The sequence below is a fragment of the Rhinocladiella mackenziei genome (assembly GCF_000835555.1).
Source record: "Rhinocladiella mackenziei CBS 650.93 unplaced genomic scaffold supercont1.2, whole genome shotgun sequence".
NCBI classification, from domain to species: Eukaryota; Fungi; Ascomycota; class Eurotiomycetes; order Chaetothyriales; family Herpotrichiellaceae; genus Rhinocladiella; species Rhinocladiella mackenziei.
Genome location: NW_013550603.1, coordinates 3867155 through 3885794, shown reverse-complemented (window position 1 = coordinate 3885794; position 18640 = coordinate 3867155). Strand labels below are relative to the sequence as shown.

Sequence of the window (18640 nt, the reverse complement as noted above, 5' to 3'; positions counted from 1 at the left end):
AACGGGCGACGTCTGTGAGCAGTGCGGATTTCGTCGCTCAAGAATATTCGGTAGCGCGAGAAATTTAGGAGCCAGTGGGTCATGGTTCCCGCAAACGCAGCAACAGCGACGCGGCCTACAACAACAAAATTAATCACGGCAAGAAAGGCGACAGGGATGACGACATTGACCACGAAAGCGAAACCAGTGGCCTTCCGATCATTCTGGGCCACAGTTTTCCTCATCTTCCACTCAGGATATCCATTGCTCTTACCATTCCCTGCATCCTTCACTTCTCCCATCTGCTGCGATGAACCTGGCCAACAGAGTCTAGCATTCGCTAGCGCGCCCTAGATCGCCTTGCCCTAGATCGCGTCATGCGTCCATTTCTTTGGTCTTCTCCGGCTTCCTCTTCATCCGCTTCCTCTCCCTCGGCTTTCTCCTCGGTGGAGGTAATATCACAACTCGAGAAGCTTATTTGCTACAGCGTCACGAACTAAACCGCAGCTACATCCCCCAATGATGTCGTTAAACTGGTAAAAGTATCGATGGTCGATCAGTTCGATGTGTGCCGTCCATCCAGGTGATATAGGCTGGTTACGAATGCAAGCCCTCACGTAGTCGCAGTACCTGAAAAGTCAGAAATGTTCTAAGCATCAAATCAGTCGAACATACCACTCCCAATCATACTTCGTAGCAGTGGACTTGATTCGCTGCGTAAACGCCACAGATTCGTCAGAGATTTGGATCAATTCGGGGGCCGCCAAATCAATCGCCCCATTCACCACGCATCGATTCAAGAGCAATGGGATGCAGCCCGTAACGTCTTCAACCTGATTTCGGGAATACCCTCCCATCCTAATATCTTCATGCTGCTTCCACCACTGCTCCATTTCCATCTAACCAAGTTAGGAACCTCGTCGTGACACGAATTTGACGCCACTTACCTTAGTAAAGCCGCCATAGACGGGTACCACCCAGTTTGGGCTCTGATGGCCCAGCCCTTCAAGGTCGTTCGCACAATTTGCAGAGGAGCTGAAGATTGCTTTATTGACGAAGGTGAATCTGTTCACCCAGCGACGTATCCTTTCGGCCTCCTGTCTATTTGCAATGCCTTTAGTCTTAAGAGCACTCATCTGATCAACGATAAATATGACGTTTTTTTGATTCTTGCAGAATATCTCGATCTGGTCTTCAGTGCGTAGGGCTATAATCTTCTTCTGGGTGGCGAAATCGTCGGCCCAGGCGAACAGCATTGCTACTACGACGTAAGGAACAGGGTCATCGAGCAACGCCTGGTAATCCGGTAGGTAGACGACCCGTTCATCTTGAGCAGCAAAGTAGCAGACAAGGGCGGCTAGAAGGCGAGACTTCCCAAAGCCCTGGGTTCCATAGAGCCAGCACCTCTCGTAAGAGCGACTCTTTCGCACTTTCTTTACCTCTTGGAGGAAGTATTTGAACATTGTTCTCCCCATATATAGCCACTTTCTTCTAGCTATACCGGGCTCTTTGAATCGTTCTGGCATCGGGCCGACAAATGGGAAGTCGAGCGTGTGATTTAATGTGGGGTTGGAAAGTTTATCGACAGCTCCAGGAAGAGGATCGACGGAATTAGAATACTGGTTAGGAAAGTCGTTCATCTGAGTAATCATATCTTTAATGGCCTTTCTTCGCTTACTCGCTTCGATGGCTAATTGTGTCAGTTCGTCTTCATCTTCATCTTTTTGACGTCTTTTTGGCGAAATGGGTGGCTCTTCAGGTGTATCAGTTTTATCCCCTGTAACGATGTTAGTTGGCTGTCGTATGGTACGTCGAAGGTGTTATTACGTTTCCTCTTTCGGCCGGCTGTCTGGTTCGGTTGATTGTCTAAACACTGTTGGCTAGTGTTTACGTGACATCCGCCGTCTTACTTTGTTTGCTCACTATTCCCGCAAGAGCCGCAAGAGCGCTATAGACTCCAAGGGGCAGATGAGTTTGCTTGAAGAAGTCTAGATTTTTAGCATTTTCCAAGAAGACGGAGCCATCGATTTTTGCCACTTTGAATGTCAAAACATCCTCGTCATCGCGGAAAATGTTTGGTTTTGTTCGCCGGACCCATTCGAGCAATTGCTCCTCGTCCCAATTTTCCACCTCATGGACTGTAGGGATTCCTTTCGGGCATTGCCCAGCTTCCTGATTAGAAGCGCTTATTATGATCGACGTGAAGGAGGGTCAAACGAGGGAGACGGTATGATGTGACGACTCGCACGCAGGTGGGAGAGTTCAAACCCGCCCAAGACGAGCGTACGTGCACCGCCGTAGGACAAGTGGCTGCGGAGTTGAAACAAGAGTCTTCGATCTGATCACGAGGGAAGAGGAAGTGATGGACTGTTGTGTCCGTTGAATGATTGATGAAAGAGTAGTGTTGCACAATGTCTCGTATTGAGAGCGCTGTCTCCCTGCAAGACGTCCTGCTATCTAGGTTCTCTATATACTTGTCCAACGAGTCGTCGACATAAGCACAGGCACGAGAAGGCACCAGCAGGCTGAAGACCCACTTTGCACAAACCTGACACGCCAAGCCTTCTGGCAATCAGGAAGCAACGTCTGTCACTGTCCCGCCGTAGCAGTCGGTGGCACAAACCTGCAGCTTCCCTCAATAGATTCTCCCAGTTAGCCCTCAGTTGACTCTATTCTTTCATCCTTCTTCGTCTTTCTGGAACCTGTTTGGAAGACCACATATCCATTTCAAGAAGAGAATCTAGGAATCCGTATATGTACGTTTTCGATTGAGAATCAAGATCTCAATCGAGCAGGAACGAATAGATTCTAACCAGCCTAGAAGCCTCGGGCGACCGAACACCTCGACACTACGTTAAAATACGTGGCAATTTGTAAGGTCTAGGTAAAAGGCTCTTTGAATCGTGATGAGTTCCACAAAGAATGCGGGTGACCCATTTATGACATCCAATGGACTCCAATTTCATTGAGTGATGGCAGTTCTTGTCATGCATCGATATGAAATGAGAAGCAGGAATAATTTAGAGACACTCGAATCTTGATCTACATCCATCTTTCCTCATGTTATCCAGCCGCTTGAAGTGGAGATTACTTGTTTTGGTCTAGCCCGGGGCAAGTCACAAGGCGCAAGAACAGGGGATGCCGAGGCGAAGATGCATTTACTGATTTACACAATCTTCCTCCCATGCCAGGGTGACTCAATCGATCTTTCAATCTTCATATTATCATCCCTGAGAAGACCGGCTTACTCAACATGTCTACACAACAGCTCTCCTTCGCGACACTTGACGTCTTCACGTCGACCAAATACACCGGGAATCCCTTGGCCATCGTCAATGTTCCTCAATCCACGGTGCTCTCACAGGACCAAAAGCAACGTATTGCCCGAGAATTCAACTTGTCTGAAACGGTGTTTCTCCATCAACAAACGGAGCAAGATCTTAAAGACGACTCCGTTAGAATCGACATCTTCACGGCCTATGCCGAAATCCCATTCGCGGGCCATCCGACTGTCGGCACAGCGAATTATCTCCTCCAATTCCCAAATCACAGCTCTTCCCGACACGTCAAAGCCTTGCAAGCAAAAGCAGGTCGTATTGGTGTTATTCTGAACTCCGCCATTGACGGCGTGCAAATCTCCGTTGCGCATCATGTCCACGTCCACAACTCGCCGTTCGCCGATAAACCGTTCGGGAAGTACCCCGTCGTCAGCATCGTGGAGGGTATGACGTTCATCCTGGCCCTGCTGCCCGATCTCGAGACTCTAGGCCAGCAGTGGCAGAACCTCCTGGGCGCCGAAAACACGTATACTTCGCAAGACGCGCTGGATGAGGGTTGGCGCGTAGGCATGGTCCCTACGTATTTCTACGTCGACACGGGCACTACCACCGATATTTCAGGAGCGACTGTCCGCACGTTACGCACCAGGAACTTTGGGTCACGCGAAGATCCGGCCACAGGCAGTGCGGCGAGCGCGTTGACATCGTATCTCTCGCTCATGAAGAGGAAGGCTGGAACGTACAAGTACCAGCTTACGCAGGGCGTGGAGATGGGCCAACGCAGTGAGATTTTCGTCGAAGTCAGCGTCAAGGATCGTCAAGGCGGCGATGAGGTAGAGATCGAACAAGTCTTGTTGAGCGGGTGCGCAGTGCTGGTTATGCAAGGGACACTCGATGTTCCTCCTCCTTAAGCCTTGAACATACAGAGATGACACGGATTCAAACATTCACACGAATGACTATTGAATAAAAAGAAGATTCTTGGATTTCTGGGGATGTTGTGGTATCGACTCTCAACGGATTAGATTGGATTGAGTTGAGTATGACGTTCTTCGAGTGGTGGAAGGGGAAGGAAACAAGGAGGCGAGCCTGCTTTTTGCAGCTCCAAGGCAGGACAACTTGTTTCGTGATCACGGATGGCAGTTCAACTCTGTCTCGATCACATCATGTTCTTCGGATAGACGTAGAAGATGAGGGCGGAACGAAGGAGAAGCAGGAGAAAGATTGATGACGGAAGGGGAGAAAGGAGTCGAGTCGAGATGAAGATCAATTCAAATCATCCCTGCCCAACTATTTACGTGTCCGTGGCAAAAATGTGTCGTCTTTGATCATACTGTGTGCCGGAAGCGTGTGTTCATAGTGTAACGTCCTACCTGCGTTCCGTTATCCTGACAGTAGTGCCGTGTTACATTTCCATTTCGGTCATGTCCCAACGAACTTCGACCTCGCCATCAGGGCTCCATATCACCGCTTTATTTATTTAGACCGAGACCTGGCCCGCGAGTCCATCCAGCTCACGTGCCCAGTTGCGATGCTGCGAAATATTCCAGAAGAACTTGCCAGTAAAGTCCCTGGCCTCTTTGAGCATTTTGACACCGTCCTTCAGACTCGATCCGGTATCGGGTTTCTGTGCGGTGACGACACCGTACCAATCCACGATGTCCACGCTTTCCTCCTGGGATAACTTCACACCCTGAACCTCGTTGAGGGCAGATTGGATAAGCTGAACACCCTCCGCGACACCGCCGACGGGTTTGAGATGGGCAAATGCTTCGCGCACCCAAAACCGCGCCAGCCCCATGGACTGAAGAGTCTTGATTGAGTCGGCACCCCCAGGGACGAAGATGGCATCAAACATGGTCGATCGCTGTCCGTTGAGGAAGTGGTCGGGCTTGACGGTTGAGGCACCGTCGGCGGCCTTGACATCCTGACGCTTGGTGGAGATGGTAAACGGTAAGGCGGATTCTGCCAGGAGCGCGGATTTCATCGCCTCATAGCTGACCGCGTCGAAGCCGTCGGCGATCAAGATCGCCACGCGACGTGATTTGATTGTGGGGTTTTCCGGCATGTATTCAAGCTGGCTGAGACCTTTGGTTTGGCGCCCTGGATTGGAGCGAGTTTGCTTGTTGGGAGTCGGAGCGCCCACTTTTTCGGCCACGGCCGTAGCAAGAGAGAGGTCGATTTCTGTAAGACGAGAAACCACGCGTTCGTAGACGACTGGCTCGTCGCAGTGATCGAGCTCGAAGGAGAGAGCACTGATAATATGCTGCTTCTCAATATCGGTCATGGAGTTGTAGAACAGTTGAGCCTGGGAGAAGTAATCCTTCCACTTGGGCGCGAGTTTACGCTCTTTCATGCCCTCGTAACGGGCCGGATATGATTCGAAGCCACCGCGACCCTGGCCGGCAGGCGGATTGGCCCCGTATCGGTTCGGCCAATAGTTCACCTTACCCTTGGTGATGGTGTGGCGGCCCTGGCCATCTCGGTTGAAATTCAATACGGGACACACTGGTCGATTGATGGGTAATTCCTCCCAGTTTGTACCCAGACGAGAGAGCTGCGTATCTTGGTATGAAAAGTTACGGCCTTGAAGTAAAGGATCATCGGAAAAATCGATTCCGGGAACAATGTGACTGGTGCAGAAGGCGACTTGTTCCGTCTCGGTGAAAAACTCATCGACATTACGATTGAGCTCCAACGCCCCAACGTAGCGGATAGGCACTTGGTCTTCCGGCCAGACTTTGGTGGAGTCTAAGATGTCGAAGTCGAAGTTGTGCTGGTCTTTCTCCGGAATCAGCTGGAGACCGAACTTCCATTGGGGATAGGCGTTGTTGTCAATAGCTTCGTAGAGATCTTTGCGATGGAAGTCAGGGTCTTGGCCGGCCAGCTTGAGAGCTTCGTCCCAGACCAATGAGTGAACACCCAGTTCGGGGGTGAAGATAAATTTGCAGAATGTTCGTTCACCTTTGGCGTTGATCAAAGTCCAAGTATTGACACCGAAGCCCTGGATCATTCGGTATGAGCGAGGAATGCCTCGGTCGGACATGGCCCAAAAAAACATATGAGTGGCTTCGGGGTGCATGAAGACGAAATCCCAGAAGTTATTGTGTGCGGTTTGGCCTTGAGGAACTTCAGTATCGGGTTCCGGCTTGACCGCGTGAATCACATCCACGAACTTGATCGATTCCTGAATAAAGAAGACCGGTATGTCGTTTCCCACGATATCCCAGTTGCCTTCATCAGTATAGAATTTGACGGCGAATCCTCGGACGTCTCGGACAGTATCTGCACTTCCCCGACTCCCCTGGACGGTCGAAAATCGTACAAACACCGGTGTGGTGCGAGATGTGTCCGTCAGCACCCCAGCGGTGGTGACATCCTCGGCACTCTCAAAGAGTTTGAAATGACCATGAGCGGCAGTACCCCGGGCATGAACAACACGCTCCGGAATACGTTCATGATCGAATCGATGAATCTGCCAGATGATCAGCAGTGACATGGGATTTGGGAAGGAGAGGCCTGAGACTTACCCGTTCTCGTGCAATTTGGTCTTCGAGAAGCTGAGGACCAACCTTGTTGCCCTTTTCGTCCACGATCTTTAGCCAGTGGTCCAGATCAGATATCTTGGAACCCCAGTCTGTGGTATTTATCTGTTGGCAATGTTGATCTTTGAGATTCTTTTGGAGGTCGGCGACTTTCTTGGTTTCAGTCATGGTGGCGATGGAATCAGCAACAGAATCTCCAACGTTTCGGAGGCCACTTGCGAGGGATGAAGCCATGATGATGGAAGGAAAGAGGCAATGAAGACAGAAGACAATTTATTCACGGCGGAAAAACATAAGCCAGTATCAGCGCGGGCTTGACCGGATGCCCTTTCATACCTGTCAGTATCTGGCCCTACCAATGAGAGAAAAGCTATTGCATATTGCATCCATTCTAATGACGTTTGAGATGGTCGTCACTCTTTTGAGCGGAAAGGGATAGACTTTCGAGCGATATGACTGGTGGGTCGGACGTTGAGTAAGTCCATACTGACGAAACGGAAGTTCTGATCCGAAGACGGTCCGGGTTCAGTTCAACTTTGTTGCATCACATGTAAACACGGATGACTTCATTATTGGTCATAGGAACCGAGTTTCAATTTTCTGACATCAAGAGCGGCCGATGTCTCGAAGCCATCAACTGCCGAAGGACGACTTTACATCAACTGTGGATGGTAACGATAGCAAGGCAGTGACGGCGAAAGCATTTGATTTGGCGGCCATGTGATTCGTCCGGCGGAACAGGAGCGGCCGGACCGGAAAAACTTTGTTCCCGATAGTTGGCAAGGCTGCGGTTGCCGCTGTCCCAGAGATGGAACCTCCATTGCAAGGACCCTTTAAGTTGAACTCTCGACCCCATGTTGAGTGGGAACTCTGTTGTTAGCAAGGCTGTTAAACGCCAATTTTGGCCTATTTTCAATTCTTTTCATCACCTCTATCACTCGGGCGTGTCCAGTATGGGGATATTGTATACAAGACGGCGAAATGGGCTGCTCCTGTCAGGTTTCTGATCGGCTTTGCTTACCAAACCTATGGTATGCTATCTTTCCCGTACATGAAAGATATTCATGATTGGAATCTCTCTTTCTTCACCCCCCAGCCTTTCTTCATTGCCGGTTTCTTCTTTCCTCAGCAGTTGTTTCAACTGGGATGGTTGTAATCGTTTGTGGAAATTGGATCCCTCCGAACGAGCTGAACGAGATCACATGACGGATTATGTGCCAGGTTCCTGCATTGGCAATCTCTGCATCGCCGGTGAGAGTCCTTAGACAAAACCAAAATACATCAGTAACAACCTTGGCATGGATGGTGGCATGGAATTCCAGCCAAGTAGATATGTCGCATGGACTAGTCGCGGTCGACACATCGACGTAATGGTGGTAGATGATCACCAGACTGCCGCCAATGAACACATCCTCAACATCGTGAATTCTCACCCATATTGTTTCCAAAACATTTTCTGCCATTAGTGCCTTGGATTTCTTGTACAACGGCTCGGTGGCATTCTGCAAGGACCAACCTGCCACACTTCCAATCAAAATCTTGGGATTCAGCCTGGCAGGTGCCTGGTTTATGTCTCGCTGCTGGCCAAAAGAGTGATTGGAGGACACGGTTGAGTATGTATGCCATGGGATGTACTGGAATTGCCACGGCCAAGGATATCGTGAAGTAGGTGATGTTCAGGTCCAAGCGCTCGATTATACTGATTTCATGACTAACACACTGGTCTTCGGACCTCCCTATTCGAAGAACACTCGATTGTCGGTGAGGAAAGACGTCGCGTGAATTCGTTATAACTCGGAGGGGAAGGTTATCGTGTGACTTTTGTAGGATACTGTCAGGTTCTTAATCGGTGACTTGTTCGTGTTGTTCAGGAATCTTGTAATCCACTCGGACGAATAGACGAATCTATCATGTAATAACCCGCGGACTAGTGGGGACTGCGCTGCAAACCGTATGTCCAGACACATACAAGAATAAGTTGTGTTGGCCTATAATCGTTCAATTGCAAAGATCGGAAGAGGCGTGGGAGGATACTCGAGGCCCCTTTTCGTCCCGATTCCGGGTGAAAGCTGGAAGTTTCATCTCGAAGCGAGATGTGATCGGTGGAGGAGGCCGCGGCAATCTCTTCCCACGCCAAGATGCTGGGATAGACACGAATCAGGCGCAGCTGTTGCTCGTTAGTGGCAGCTTATCAGTGCCTTTGTTGCGCTCGATTGCTGCCCCCGGGGCTCCTCCAGTCCGGCTCTCTGTATTTTTTCTGACTGTCGCGTGCAAATCCGACTCTTCCTCCGCCCTCCTTTGGTAGCTGCTACCATCTACCTGGTCCACCAATCCCTCTCTTCTCGCCCTCCATCTGACCAATTCCAGTGTCATTCTGCAATGTCATCTGCACAAAATAATCAAATCCCAACTTCGGCTCGTCCCATCGCCCCCCCGCGCCAAATCGCCTTTGGTCAATTGGTCTGCATCCCATTTTCGCCCGCCCGGGGGGGTGGGGGGTGTGACTGCCTTATCGGGTGGCTTTGTTTGTGATCTGGTGGCCGATGCCCACGCTCGCCTCACTCATTTCCACTAGTCTCCACCTCGGTCGTTCGCTCTACTTATGCTTCTGCCTTCTATCTTTCCCTCATGAGCACGCTCACCAACTTATAGATCGGTATATCTCGAAAGTCGACGCCCTGTCGGATATATCCAGCGCCTCTCACACACACTCTCCTGCGACGGCCAATGAACCTCTAACTTCAAGCCATTCGACCACGAGTAAATCCCGTTCGCACGGTCCGTCTCGAGTGCTGCCCGAAGAGATAGCCACAACTCCATTGCTGGGGATACAATTCCTGCTTTATCGTCGTGTCTCGTGCGCACTGATCGCCGCGGTCTGGAGGAGATGATAAGAGTCGGACAGACACGATAGTTGATCCATCCATGCGAGAGAACTCCCTCAAACTCGGAGAACCATGGCTTTCTCACATATACCCTTTCTATCGACGCCTTCTCTACCAGACCACTGTACTCCGACTTCTCCTTTCTTGACCGATGTCTCATCCTCCTTCGGATTTTGCATACCCACTCCCCTCGCCGCTCTTTCTACCCTGCTCGGAACACTCTCCATAGTGTCATGGCTATTTGCTCAGATGCCACAAATCTTCAAGAATTACCATCTAAAATCCACCGCGGGGTTATCGATATTCTTTCTAGCGGAATGGTTGTTGGGGGATTTGACCAATCTTCTAGGAGCCATTTTCACCAAACAGGCGGGATGGCAGATCATTATTGCCAGCTATTATGTCTTTGTTGATATGTGTCTTGTCGTTCAATATTTCTGGTACACTCATTGCACGAAATGGATTTATGCCAAAAATCTCCATTCCACAGGAAGCAGTGATATCGACGATGCCGACAGTGCCATTATCAATGGGCTCTCACCCATCAATTCCAACTTCGCCCACGAAGGTCCACTCCTACGCGACCTGGACGACAGTCCTCAGAAGTCTACCGAGCCAACCAGCACCCATGGCCCTCAATTCTCACCCGTGAACTATGGAGAGAAGAATGGTACGCCGCCAAGAGATATATCGTCCACCGACAGATTGGCATCGAGTTGGATGCCGTCCCCTTCCCCTCGAACATTTATACACGCGGCCACCATGGCTTCTCTCGCATCCAATGTGGCGGCCGCTCCCACACCTTTTCCAACCGACCACTACCAGCACGGGATCCATCTTCTTCGCGTCGAGACTCCTCGTGAGATTGCTGGAACGATCTTGTCCTGGTGCTCCACCTTGTTGTATCTCGGCTCTCGATTGCCGCAACTATATAAGAACTGGTGTCGTCAATCGACTGCCGGTCTGTCTCCTCTTTTGTTCCTTGCCGCCTTCTGTGGTAACTTTTTCTATTCTGCATCTTTGCTTACCAATCCGAATGCTTGGAATGATTATCCACCGTATGGTCACCACGGTTGGGTCGATGCAGAAGGTTCACAGCGATGGGCATGGGTGGCCCGAGCCGCCCCATTTTTCCTGGGTGCTGCGGGAGTTTTGAGCATGGACGCTTTGATGGGAGTTCAATTCATTATGTACGGAGAAAGGGAAGACCGAATCGTGAAAGTGAGAGATGGCCATGGTTATAGTCATTGGGAGAGGGTTAATGGATGGATGAGAGGTTGGATCCCGAGTATGGCGGGGAAGGATAGAGTGGTGGACATGACCCAAAGTCAAAGGCTTTTGAGTGAAAGTGGTCATATGAGCATGGGTCGACGACGGAGTACCCTGGTTGATTATGGTACAATAGAGTGATAGACTTATGAGATTGGGCAGTACGTTCAGGCTATGATGAATCAGAGTTGACGATAACATGTTGAATTCGTTGTCATCCGATTTGGCCTTCTACTGTTTCGCGAGAGGAGATGTATTTGTTCATTCGCACTCCATACCATTCGATTCGTGACTAATAAGCGGAGAACAAATGTTCATGTATATCTTTTTTAACGTTAGTACTCATTTCCGAAGTATAATCACCCTTTCTCTTCGCTCTTGAGAAGACTAAAGCAACATCTCATTCTCACAGCGTTCCAAGTCAAAGGTACAACACCACCGGGAGTATACGTATGTACGTATATGACCGCCCCATCGTTCTCCATCGTGATCACTAGACTAGTAGGCATAGAACAAGACCGTCTCATCGTTGCTCTGACGGATCTTCTTGTTGATTCTGATGAGGATGATCTTCATGACCCACCCAGCGGAGGCGCATGCGACGCTAAACGCTGCGGAGGACACCATGGCTATTGTGTATCGAGGTGCGTCGGATGTGGGCCAGAGGTACTATCCGCCAATCAGTGTCGGGTTTTGCCCCTTCATGGAAACCAGATGTTTTCTGAATTTGACGGAGATCACGCATAGAAAGGGCAGCTCGGTGGGAGCATGGGCGTTAACTTACCGGAGTCCAGATAAAAGAGGCATTGGCAATGGTGTTCACGATAGCGAGACTGGATGCTTTCTTCTCTTTAGTCTGACCGCATGTACTAGCCACCCAGCCGAGGATGATCGAGTTGACGGCATATGTGCCGATGGCGAAGACTACCATGGCAAAATATCTGGCGCCAGTGTTGAGGGTAGCGCAGCCCAGGACGAAGCCCGTCACGGCAATCGCTTTGGCCACGGTGATGTGCCAAGTACGCTCGTTGTACTTGCCACTGGATGCGGACCAGAGAACAGAGATGAGGCCCGCAATCAGGTAAGGCGGGCATGTGAGGACAAGAGTAATGGTCTCTGAGAAGCCCAAGGTCTCCACGGCCGTTGGGAAGAAATTTTTAAAGCCATTGGCAGCCAGATGCATGTGCTGCATGAAGACAAAGATCCAGAGCTTGGGATCTGCAGCGGCCTCCTTGAGACCTTCGAATGTAGAGGTGCCAGCCTTGTTGCCGACAGTGTCACGCAGGATTCGGTCGTGGGCAAGCTGACGTTCAGACTGTGTCAGCCAACGGGTTGAGAGAGGCTCGTCAGGGAGGGTAAATGCCGCGACGATGGCCACGACAAAAGTCACTGCGCCTTGCAGGATGAAGAGCCATTGCCAGCCGGCGAGGCTTCCGAGGTCATCCATGCCATAAAAGACTCCTGCTGCAATAAGGCCTGCAAAGGCGGTGGCGAGAATGTTACCGGTGTAGAGGATTGAAATACGAGTGGCAATTTCCTTGCGAGTGTAAAAGAGTGACAACATCAAGAGTGCGCCTGGATAGTATGGGGCCTCTGTGACACCGAGAAAGAAGCGAGTAAGGAGGAGGCCGGTGAAGTCTTTGGAGACAGCTGTCAAGGCACTGACGATGGCCCAAAGAGCCATGCAGCCAGCCATGTAATAGGATGGTTTGGTGCGGGTGAGGAACATGTTGGATGGAATCTGACCGAGCAAATATCCCACAAAGAGGATGCTCACGCAAGTTTGGTACTGGGTTCCTGTGAGATTCAAGTCTTCTTCAAGGTCGTTGAGCCGAGCCAAAGCAATCGCATTGCGATCAAGGTAGTTCAACCAGTACATGACCCAGAGAGATGGCATGATCCAGATGTCGAGTTTGCGAACAAGTCGGATCTCCTTAGGGTCAGTTTTGGCATGGGCTCCAGAGTAATCGACCGGAACACATTTGCCTTCTTCATCAAGGATGAATTCTTGGTGTTGGCCCTGCTGTTTCTCGGCTTCGATCACGGCGGATTCGGGGGTGGCGTGGACCACCTTTGCTTCCTCGTGGGAAGCAGCCATTTCGACGACTCAGGAAGAGTTTATGGGATGGGGAGGGCAATTTTTGGTGATGGAAAGTGAGGAAATGTTCCAATCGTAAAGAAAACATATTGAAAGCGAAAGAAGTGATTTGTGGTAGGGATAGCCCACCTTCTTATACAAGGTTCACGAACCGCTCGCCCTCTCTTCCTGTTCTGTTCCCATATCAGCAGTCCATGCCCTCATTTCCCCGGAACTCCTCGAAAGGGCAGATCCTGGAAGGATCCAAGTCGGACAGGCATTATCGTGCTAAATTCCGTGCATCAAGAGTTTCAAGAACTTCTTCCCCTTTTTTTGTTGGCTTGCAGACATCGGAAAGGTCGAACCAAGCGCCCAAGACCTTCCAAGCCTTCAAGACACCAACAACATTCATCTCTCGTTTTCGTGAACGACAAGCTTATCCTCCACAAGGAAATCTCAAGTCGAGGACAAATTCTTGGATGGCGTTTAAACACAGGGGAGATCAAAAGCAGATGATGACACAGTGAAACCCAAGAAATCATGGCATGCATGGAAGGAGTTAAGACCTTTCTTTATGGCTTCGAGATCAGAGGGCCAAGGTCATGGCAGAGAAAGAGCGGCGCGGCAAGTGACTAGTATGTGCTTGTTGTTAAACAATAAGAAGGATGAGATGCTATGAGTGGATACTTCCCCCATGTCGGTGATTGCTCAGCCACCGTTACAAAACCTTGGGGAAGACGGGGAGCGGAGGGCAAAGACACTAACCCAACGCCCACTCTTGGAACATTCATGCTTTGGGCAATGATGTGATCGTATCGGCAGAATCTCTGTTCAATTGCCGTTGAAAACGAAAACTTGTCTAGATTTCTTGTATGTGCTCCTATTTCTTCCGCAGCCCTTTGTGCAAAGGCCATAGAACCTTAGAGCTAGCAAAAAGCGAATCCAGTGTCTCAGGCTCTAGCATTAATTGATAGGCCAGCACAAGTGAATCACCAAAGGGGGAAAAAAATTGCAAAGGAGCTATTCGGTGTACGTTCGAAGTTGTCTGATCAGACGGTGTTTTGTACAACCGGGTATTTGAGGGGAAATACTGTAGAGCTCGGTGAAGCTTTGGCGAGGCCCTCTCAGCCTGGTCTCCTTTAGGTATATTTAGGCAGGGCGTTCGGACTCTTTGATCAGCAACCAATGAACCTTTCAAATACTGCAACAATCCCCACCCTAGCCAGACTCTGTCATTCTCGCCGAGATACTTCCCAAACCTCTCTCTTCTTATAATGCGCCTCTCATATGGCGCGAACGCCCCCACGCACTTCCCGAGGGTACACGACGTACTCGCACTCAAACCTGTGCGCCAGACAGCCCTGACGTGGACCTTGTCGTCGTCCTCGACTTCGAAGATCAGAAATAGCCTTGTGATCTTGTTGTTCGCCATGTGCCCGACGGGACTATTCTTGCGGCTCCACGCGTCATCTTTCGTCACGTTTCAAGATATCCGGCACGAGCAAGCGACGGGGTAGATGGGCATGTTAGATGTCATGACTCTAATGTCCCATTCCGTGCCGTCAGACAATGCTCCTACCCTGGCGAAATGGGGAGAAATGGGGCTAAATGAAACGTCTTGTCGCGCGTCACGACCACAATGTAATGCAGCCGTCATATGGCCAAGCCATAGATGCCGGCTCTCTTTGCGTTGACGACATCGTGGCTAACCTTCGAACTGGAGCAGGCGGATCAGACGCGGGGGTCCTTTGGAACCCAGGAAACCGACCATATCGGACACGAAATTCTCACCTCGGCCAGTGCTGCCGTGATAGTTGCGCGAGAGCACTGCGTATCCATGCGAAGCAAGCGAGGGAGCGACGTTCTCAAAGCACGTTGAAGCCGAGCATGATTTTACAGGTAGGTCCACCGTGAGGGACCACGGCTGTCGGCCGGCCCGACTTGGGCATTCTGCACGCTTTTTCGTATGGAGTAATGACAGCGAGGCAGTCAATATAACATCGACCGACTGTACCTTGAGAAAGCATGAAGACGACATGCTCCTCGCGGGCGATTCAAAGGATGCCAGCTTACTGGCTTGGCACGTTTGTCCTAATGCCAGGGGTCACCCTGTGACAGAGAGGGTGGCGTGAGCATTGGCTTCGTTCGGTGAATGGGCCTTCCCTTGGCAAACGAGGTTCTCTGCTTATGGGACGGAAAATCTCGAGTGACAGACTTCTGCAGAGTGGTTCTGTTACAGAGATCTTCGGTGGGAAGATGAGAATGATTCAGACCGGATTTTTGGCAACAGGTACTAGATGAAGTAGAGAATGAGATTGGTCAGCATTTGAAACAGAATCTGTTGAAGATTAAAGAGTGGATTCGCTGGCCTTTATGGATGTATCGGAGGCGGCTGAAGGAATGCAGAGGTATATTGACGGGGCACCCAAAAAGAGGTAATGTGGGCTACTAAGGGGAAGAAGAGACGTGAATTATGACAGCATGAAGGTGATGAGAATGAATCTGCTATGGGACGGAAAGTATTTTCCATTACCATCTCTCGAAAAGCTCGACAGTTTTACATTGGCAAATATTATACATTCAAGCGCCTTCTCCTTCTTGGACCTGGAGCTCTCGCGAAGTTCTCCAATTCGGTATGAAGACAGCTAGGTCTCGTCGGAAAGAACGTGCCAGACCGTCGGGGAGACCGTGCTGCACGGCTAGTCCGTAAAGGTCCGACCGCATATCATCCATTGCTCTCAGGTCATCAAGAGTCCACATCTGATCGAGAACGATCTGATAGGCATCTTTGATCTTTTGCCTGTGCCCTGGAAGCTTTGATTTAGATATTTTCCATGCAAAGAAACTCTCCATCACGTTTTCTTCCTCATCTGGGTTGATCAGCGGGGTAGGTGGTACCGCCGGCATCATCCACCCGTCGCGAATAGGCTGTGGGATAGACCGAGATATTCCTCTGGGATCTACGGTACTTTGCACAACCGGAAGAGGAGAATTGCGACGAGAAGAAGGTTGAGAGGTGATATGGGTTGGTGTCGTTGATCTTGATGGTGCTGGTGGATATGTCTGATCCCGTTGTCGACTCTGAGCCACTCGACTGGACTGATTTCTCAATAGCTCCGTGGAATTCACGTCGTCTTGATCATTTTCGCAATCTTCTTCCGATACAATAAAGGAGTTTCCACCGCCCTTTTGGTAGACGCTTAATTCGGTGAGTAAGCTTGCTTCAGACGGAGTTATGGTTCCAAGCTGAGAGAGATATGGAAAGATCCCATTTCCGAGGTAGGGCAAATCCCCCCCACCAGGAAAGAAGAAATTAGCCGTAGGAGGAATACCATTGACTTGTGAAGGAAGAATGTTTAGTTTTCGGAAAGCTGCATCGAGTTGGGAAGGCAGGAAATCTTCAGAGACACCGGCGTCGCCAATGGAGTCCAATATTCGCATACAGTCATAGTACTTCTGTAACCGAGTCCTCCCAACACTATGCATATCCGGACTAATGTCTTGAAGATGGACAAGCATGATTGGAAGGAACAGAGTGACACCCCTGGGAGTCATGTGAGTTCCCATTTCAAGGTTCTTAATACACATTGCAATATGTGCTACTTCATCAGCTGCCTGACACAATTTGGTTTTGGACAGCTCGTAGAAGTAAGTTGGTAATATTTCAGAGTGATCCAATACTTGAGGTCGATGGAGGGCGATCATGGCAGACAAGAACAGCAATTTCAGATGTGCTCGCTGAATGGTAATTACGTCTGACGCCTTCATAAATGCAGGGGCTTGGGGGTCTCGAAGGTCGAACTTTCTCGTATCCGAGAGGTCGTGGTACCATTTTTGAAGTTTTCGATCATATTCAACCACCTCGAAAGGATCACTGGCCGCGTGCTTCGGGACCAGGATCGTGATCATTTGACTGTCTGACTCATGGCGATGACTTGCGTATCGGACCTGCAGGATCTGATTGATACACACACAGAGCTTAGCCTTTTCGATGCAGAGTGCTGCGAGCTTGATCCTAGTCTCCCTGCTGTTGATCAAACTCCAATTACTGAACTCATGGGCAATTGGTTCAGGAAAATCTTCAATTTCGAAATCATCGAGTTCGAGCATGGGCAGGCCGCGATATCTTGAACCAAGCTGAGCTGGAGTCCAGGTCATCAGGGCGACAAACTGATCGCGCATGAAACAGCACCACCATAATCTCTTGAACAATCGTCCTCGTTTGGTGTCGCATCTTTCCAGATCTAAATCCAAGCCCAAGTCTTGAGCAAGGGTCACACTGGCACGTATCCAAAACTTCCGATCTTTATGGGTCTCTCGAACATCGTACCAGTATGTCATCAGCAGGAAAGCTTGCACCATTGATACGCGGTCGGGTTCGCAGTCGAAATCATAAAGTAACTAGGATCGTTAGCCATGTCTTTATAATTGCGACCGCGCACTCACCCTGGCTCTTTCAAAGAATGCTCTTCGAGCAGCCTTTCTAGTACCATATCCCAGCGCATGCAGAATCTGAATGTCAACATGGGCCGCTCCTGAACACATGACTGCTTGAAAGAGTAATAGGCTGACTTGATCCTGTGGATCGTTTTGCAACATCGGCCCGAGGAAGCCTCCGACATCCAGAAGAGGTAATAGAGGGTAAACGAATTGGAAATAGCTGCGCAAGATCTCATTTCGATATCGGGCCTCCGGAATCTCGAAGACTCTTTTATAACTCAAATAATCCGTGTCTTCACATGTCAAATGGGAAGGAAGAGGTTTGATGAAGCATGGCAGCGCAGAGTATGCCGCCGTGAGATCTTGGACCAGTTCTCGGTTGTCGCAAACTGGAAAAAGATGACCACTAGGACTCCGTGCATCGGCCGTGTTGCGATTGGAGGATTTGGGTTTTGCAGAACGGCGCCTTTCCAGCCCGGCAGGCTTGCCTTTTCCAGGAGTGCATTCGATGCCATCCAGGTGGCAATTGGTGCAGGTTAAACCAAGGATTTTTCTATCGCATCTGATCTTCCTGGATTGACAGCGTTGGCATGACCGAGCTATTCGCTTGAACGCTGGTGTATCTGATCGGGAATGGCTATCAGAGGGAAACATCATCGGTGTTTGCCGGATATGAGACGGGGTAGCAAGGAAACTGAGTCAGAAGACTCAACCCCGGGTGAAAAATGGCCTCGGATGATCGAAACGCGGCTGTAGTGTCCTCCAGGGTGAGCACGCACCTCATTTTTAGACGATTGGCGATTGATGATTCGCAAAGGGAGGCGCAGAGATCAATGGGTGAGGTTGAGAATGGCAGATGGCGGGGTATACCGAGTCTCCTCGCAGTCTCTATCACATGACCTTCCCTGTCACTCTTTCGCCGCGGAATCCTCGGTCGGTTATCGGCTCTAAGGCCCTCTTCGGCTTGGCTCAGCCTCGCCGGTGGGTCACAGAGTTGGGTACCCCTAGGCATTGAGAATGCGAACGCTCTGTGTCTTCCAATCCGGGGTCTCTGATAACCTTATAATCTTATGACGTTACGATTGTGACGACTTCGTTGGCCCATTTTTGACGGTGATTTTTGGAATAAATATCACAATAGATTTGTCCTCATCTTATGAAGCCTGA

General features: G+C 50.1%; 6 protein-coding genes across 6 annotated transcripts; 2 read left to right on the top strand and 4 right to left on the bottom strand.

The window, feature by feature from the left end:
* Positions 1 to 437: 437 nt before the first annotated feature.
* On the bottom strand, positions 438 to 2475 carry Z518_03174 (uncharacterized protein; the record flags this gene model as incomplete). The annotated part of the gene is made up of 5 exons (XM_013420200.1): positions 438 to 609; positions 655 to 878; positions 927 to 1756; positions 1890 to 2117; positions 2454 to 2475. The coding sequence occupies 5 exons, from the start codon at positions 2473 to 2475 to the stop codon at positions 438 to 440; spliced, it is 1476 nt and encodes a 491-aa protein (XP_013275654.1).
* A 757-nt stretch (positions 2476 to 3232) lies between these two features.
* On the top strand, positions 3233 to 4168 carry Z518_03173 (uncharacterized protein; the record flags this gene model as incomplete). Its single annotated transcript, XM_013420199.1, has 1 exon — positions 3233 to 4168. One exon carries the CDS (start codon positions 3233 to 3235, stop codon positions 4166 to 4168), a length of 936 nt encoding a protein of 311 aa, XP_013275653.1.
* A 569-nt stretch (positions 4169 to 4737) lies between these two features.
* On the bottom strand, positions 4738 to 7036 carry Z518_03172 (uncharacterized protein; the record flags this gene model as incomplete). Its single annotated transcript, XM_013420198.1, has 2 exons — positions 4738 to 6732; positions 6788 to 7036. 2 exons carry the CDS (start codon positions 7034 to 7036, stop codon positions 4738 to 4740), a joined length of 2244 nt encoding a protein of 747 aa, XP_013275652.1.
* Positions 7037 to 9759: 2723 nt separating this feature from the next.
* Positions 9760 to 11097, top strand: Z518_03171 (uncharacterized protein; the record flags this gene model as incomplete). The annotated part of the gene is made up of 1 exon (XM_013420197.1): positions 9760 to 11097. One exon carries the CDS (start codon positions 9760 to 9762, stop codon positions 11095 to 11097), a length of 1338 nt encoding a protein of 445 aa, XP_013275651.1.
* A 357-nt stretch (positions 11098 to 11454) lies between these two features.
* On the bottom strand, positions 11455 to 13054 carry Z518_03170 (uncharacterized protein; the record flags this gene model as incomplete). The annotated part of the gene is made up of 2 exons (XM_013420196.1): positions 11455 to 11625; positions 11741 to 13054. 2 exons carry the CDS (start codon positions 13052 to 13054, stop codon positions 11455 to 11457), a joined length of 1485 nt encoding a protein of 494 aa, XP_013275650.1.
* A 2559-nt stretch (positions 13055 to 15613) lies between these two features.
* Z518_03169 (uncharacterized protein) lies at positions 15614 to 18127 on the bottom strand (the record flags this gene model as incomplete). The annotated part of the gene is made up of 2 exons (XM_013420195.1): positions 15614 to 17434; positions 17480 to 18127. 2 exons carry the CDS (start codon positions 18125 to 18127, stop codon positions 15614 to 15616), a joined length of 2469 nt encoding a protein of 822 aa, XP_013275649.1.
* Positions 18128 to 18640: the final 513 nt, after the last annotated feature.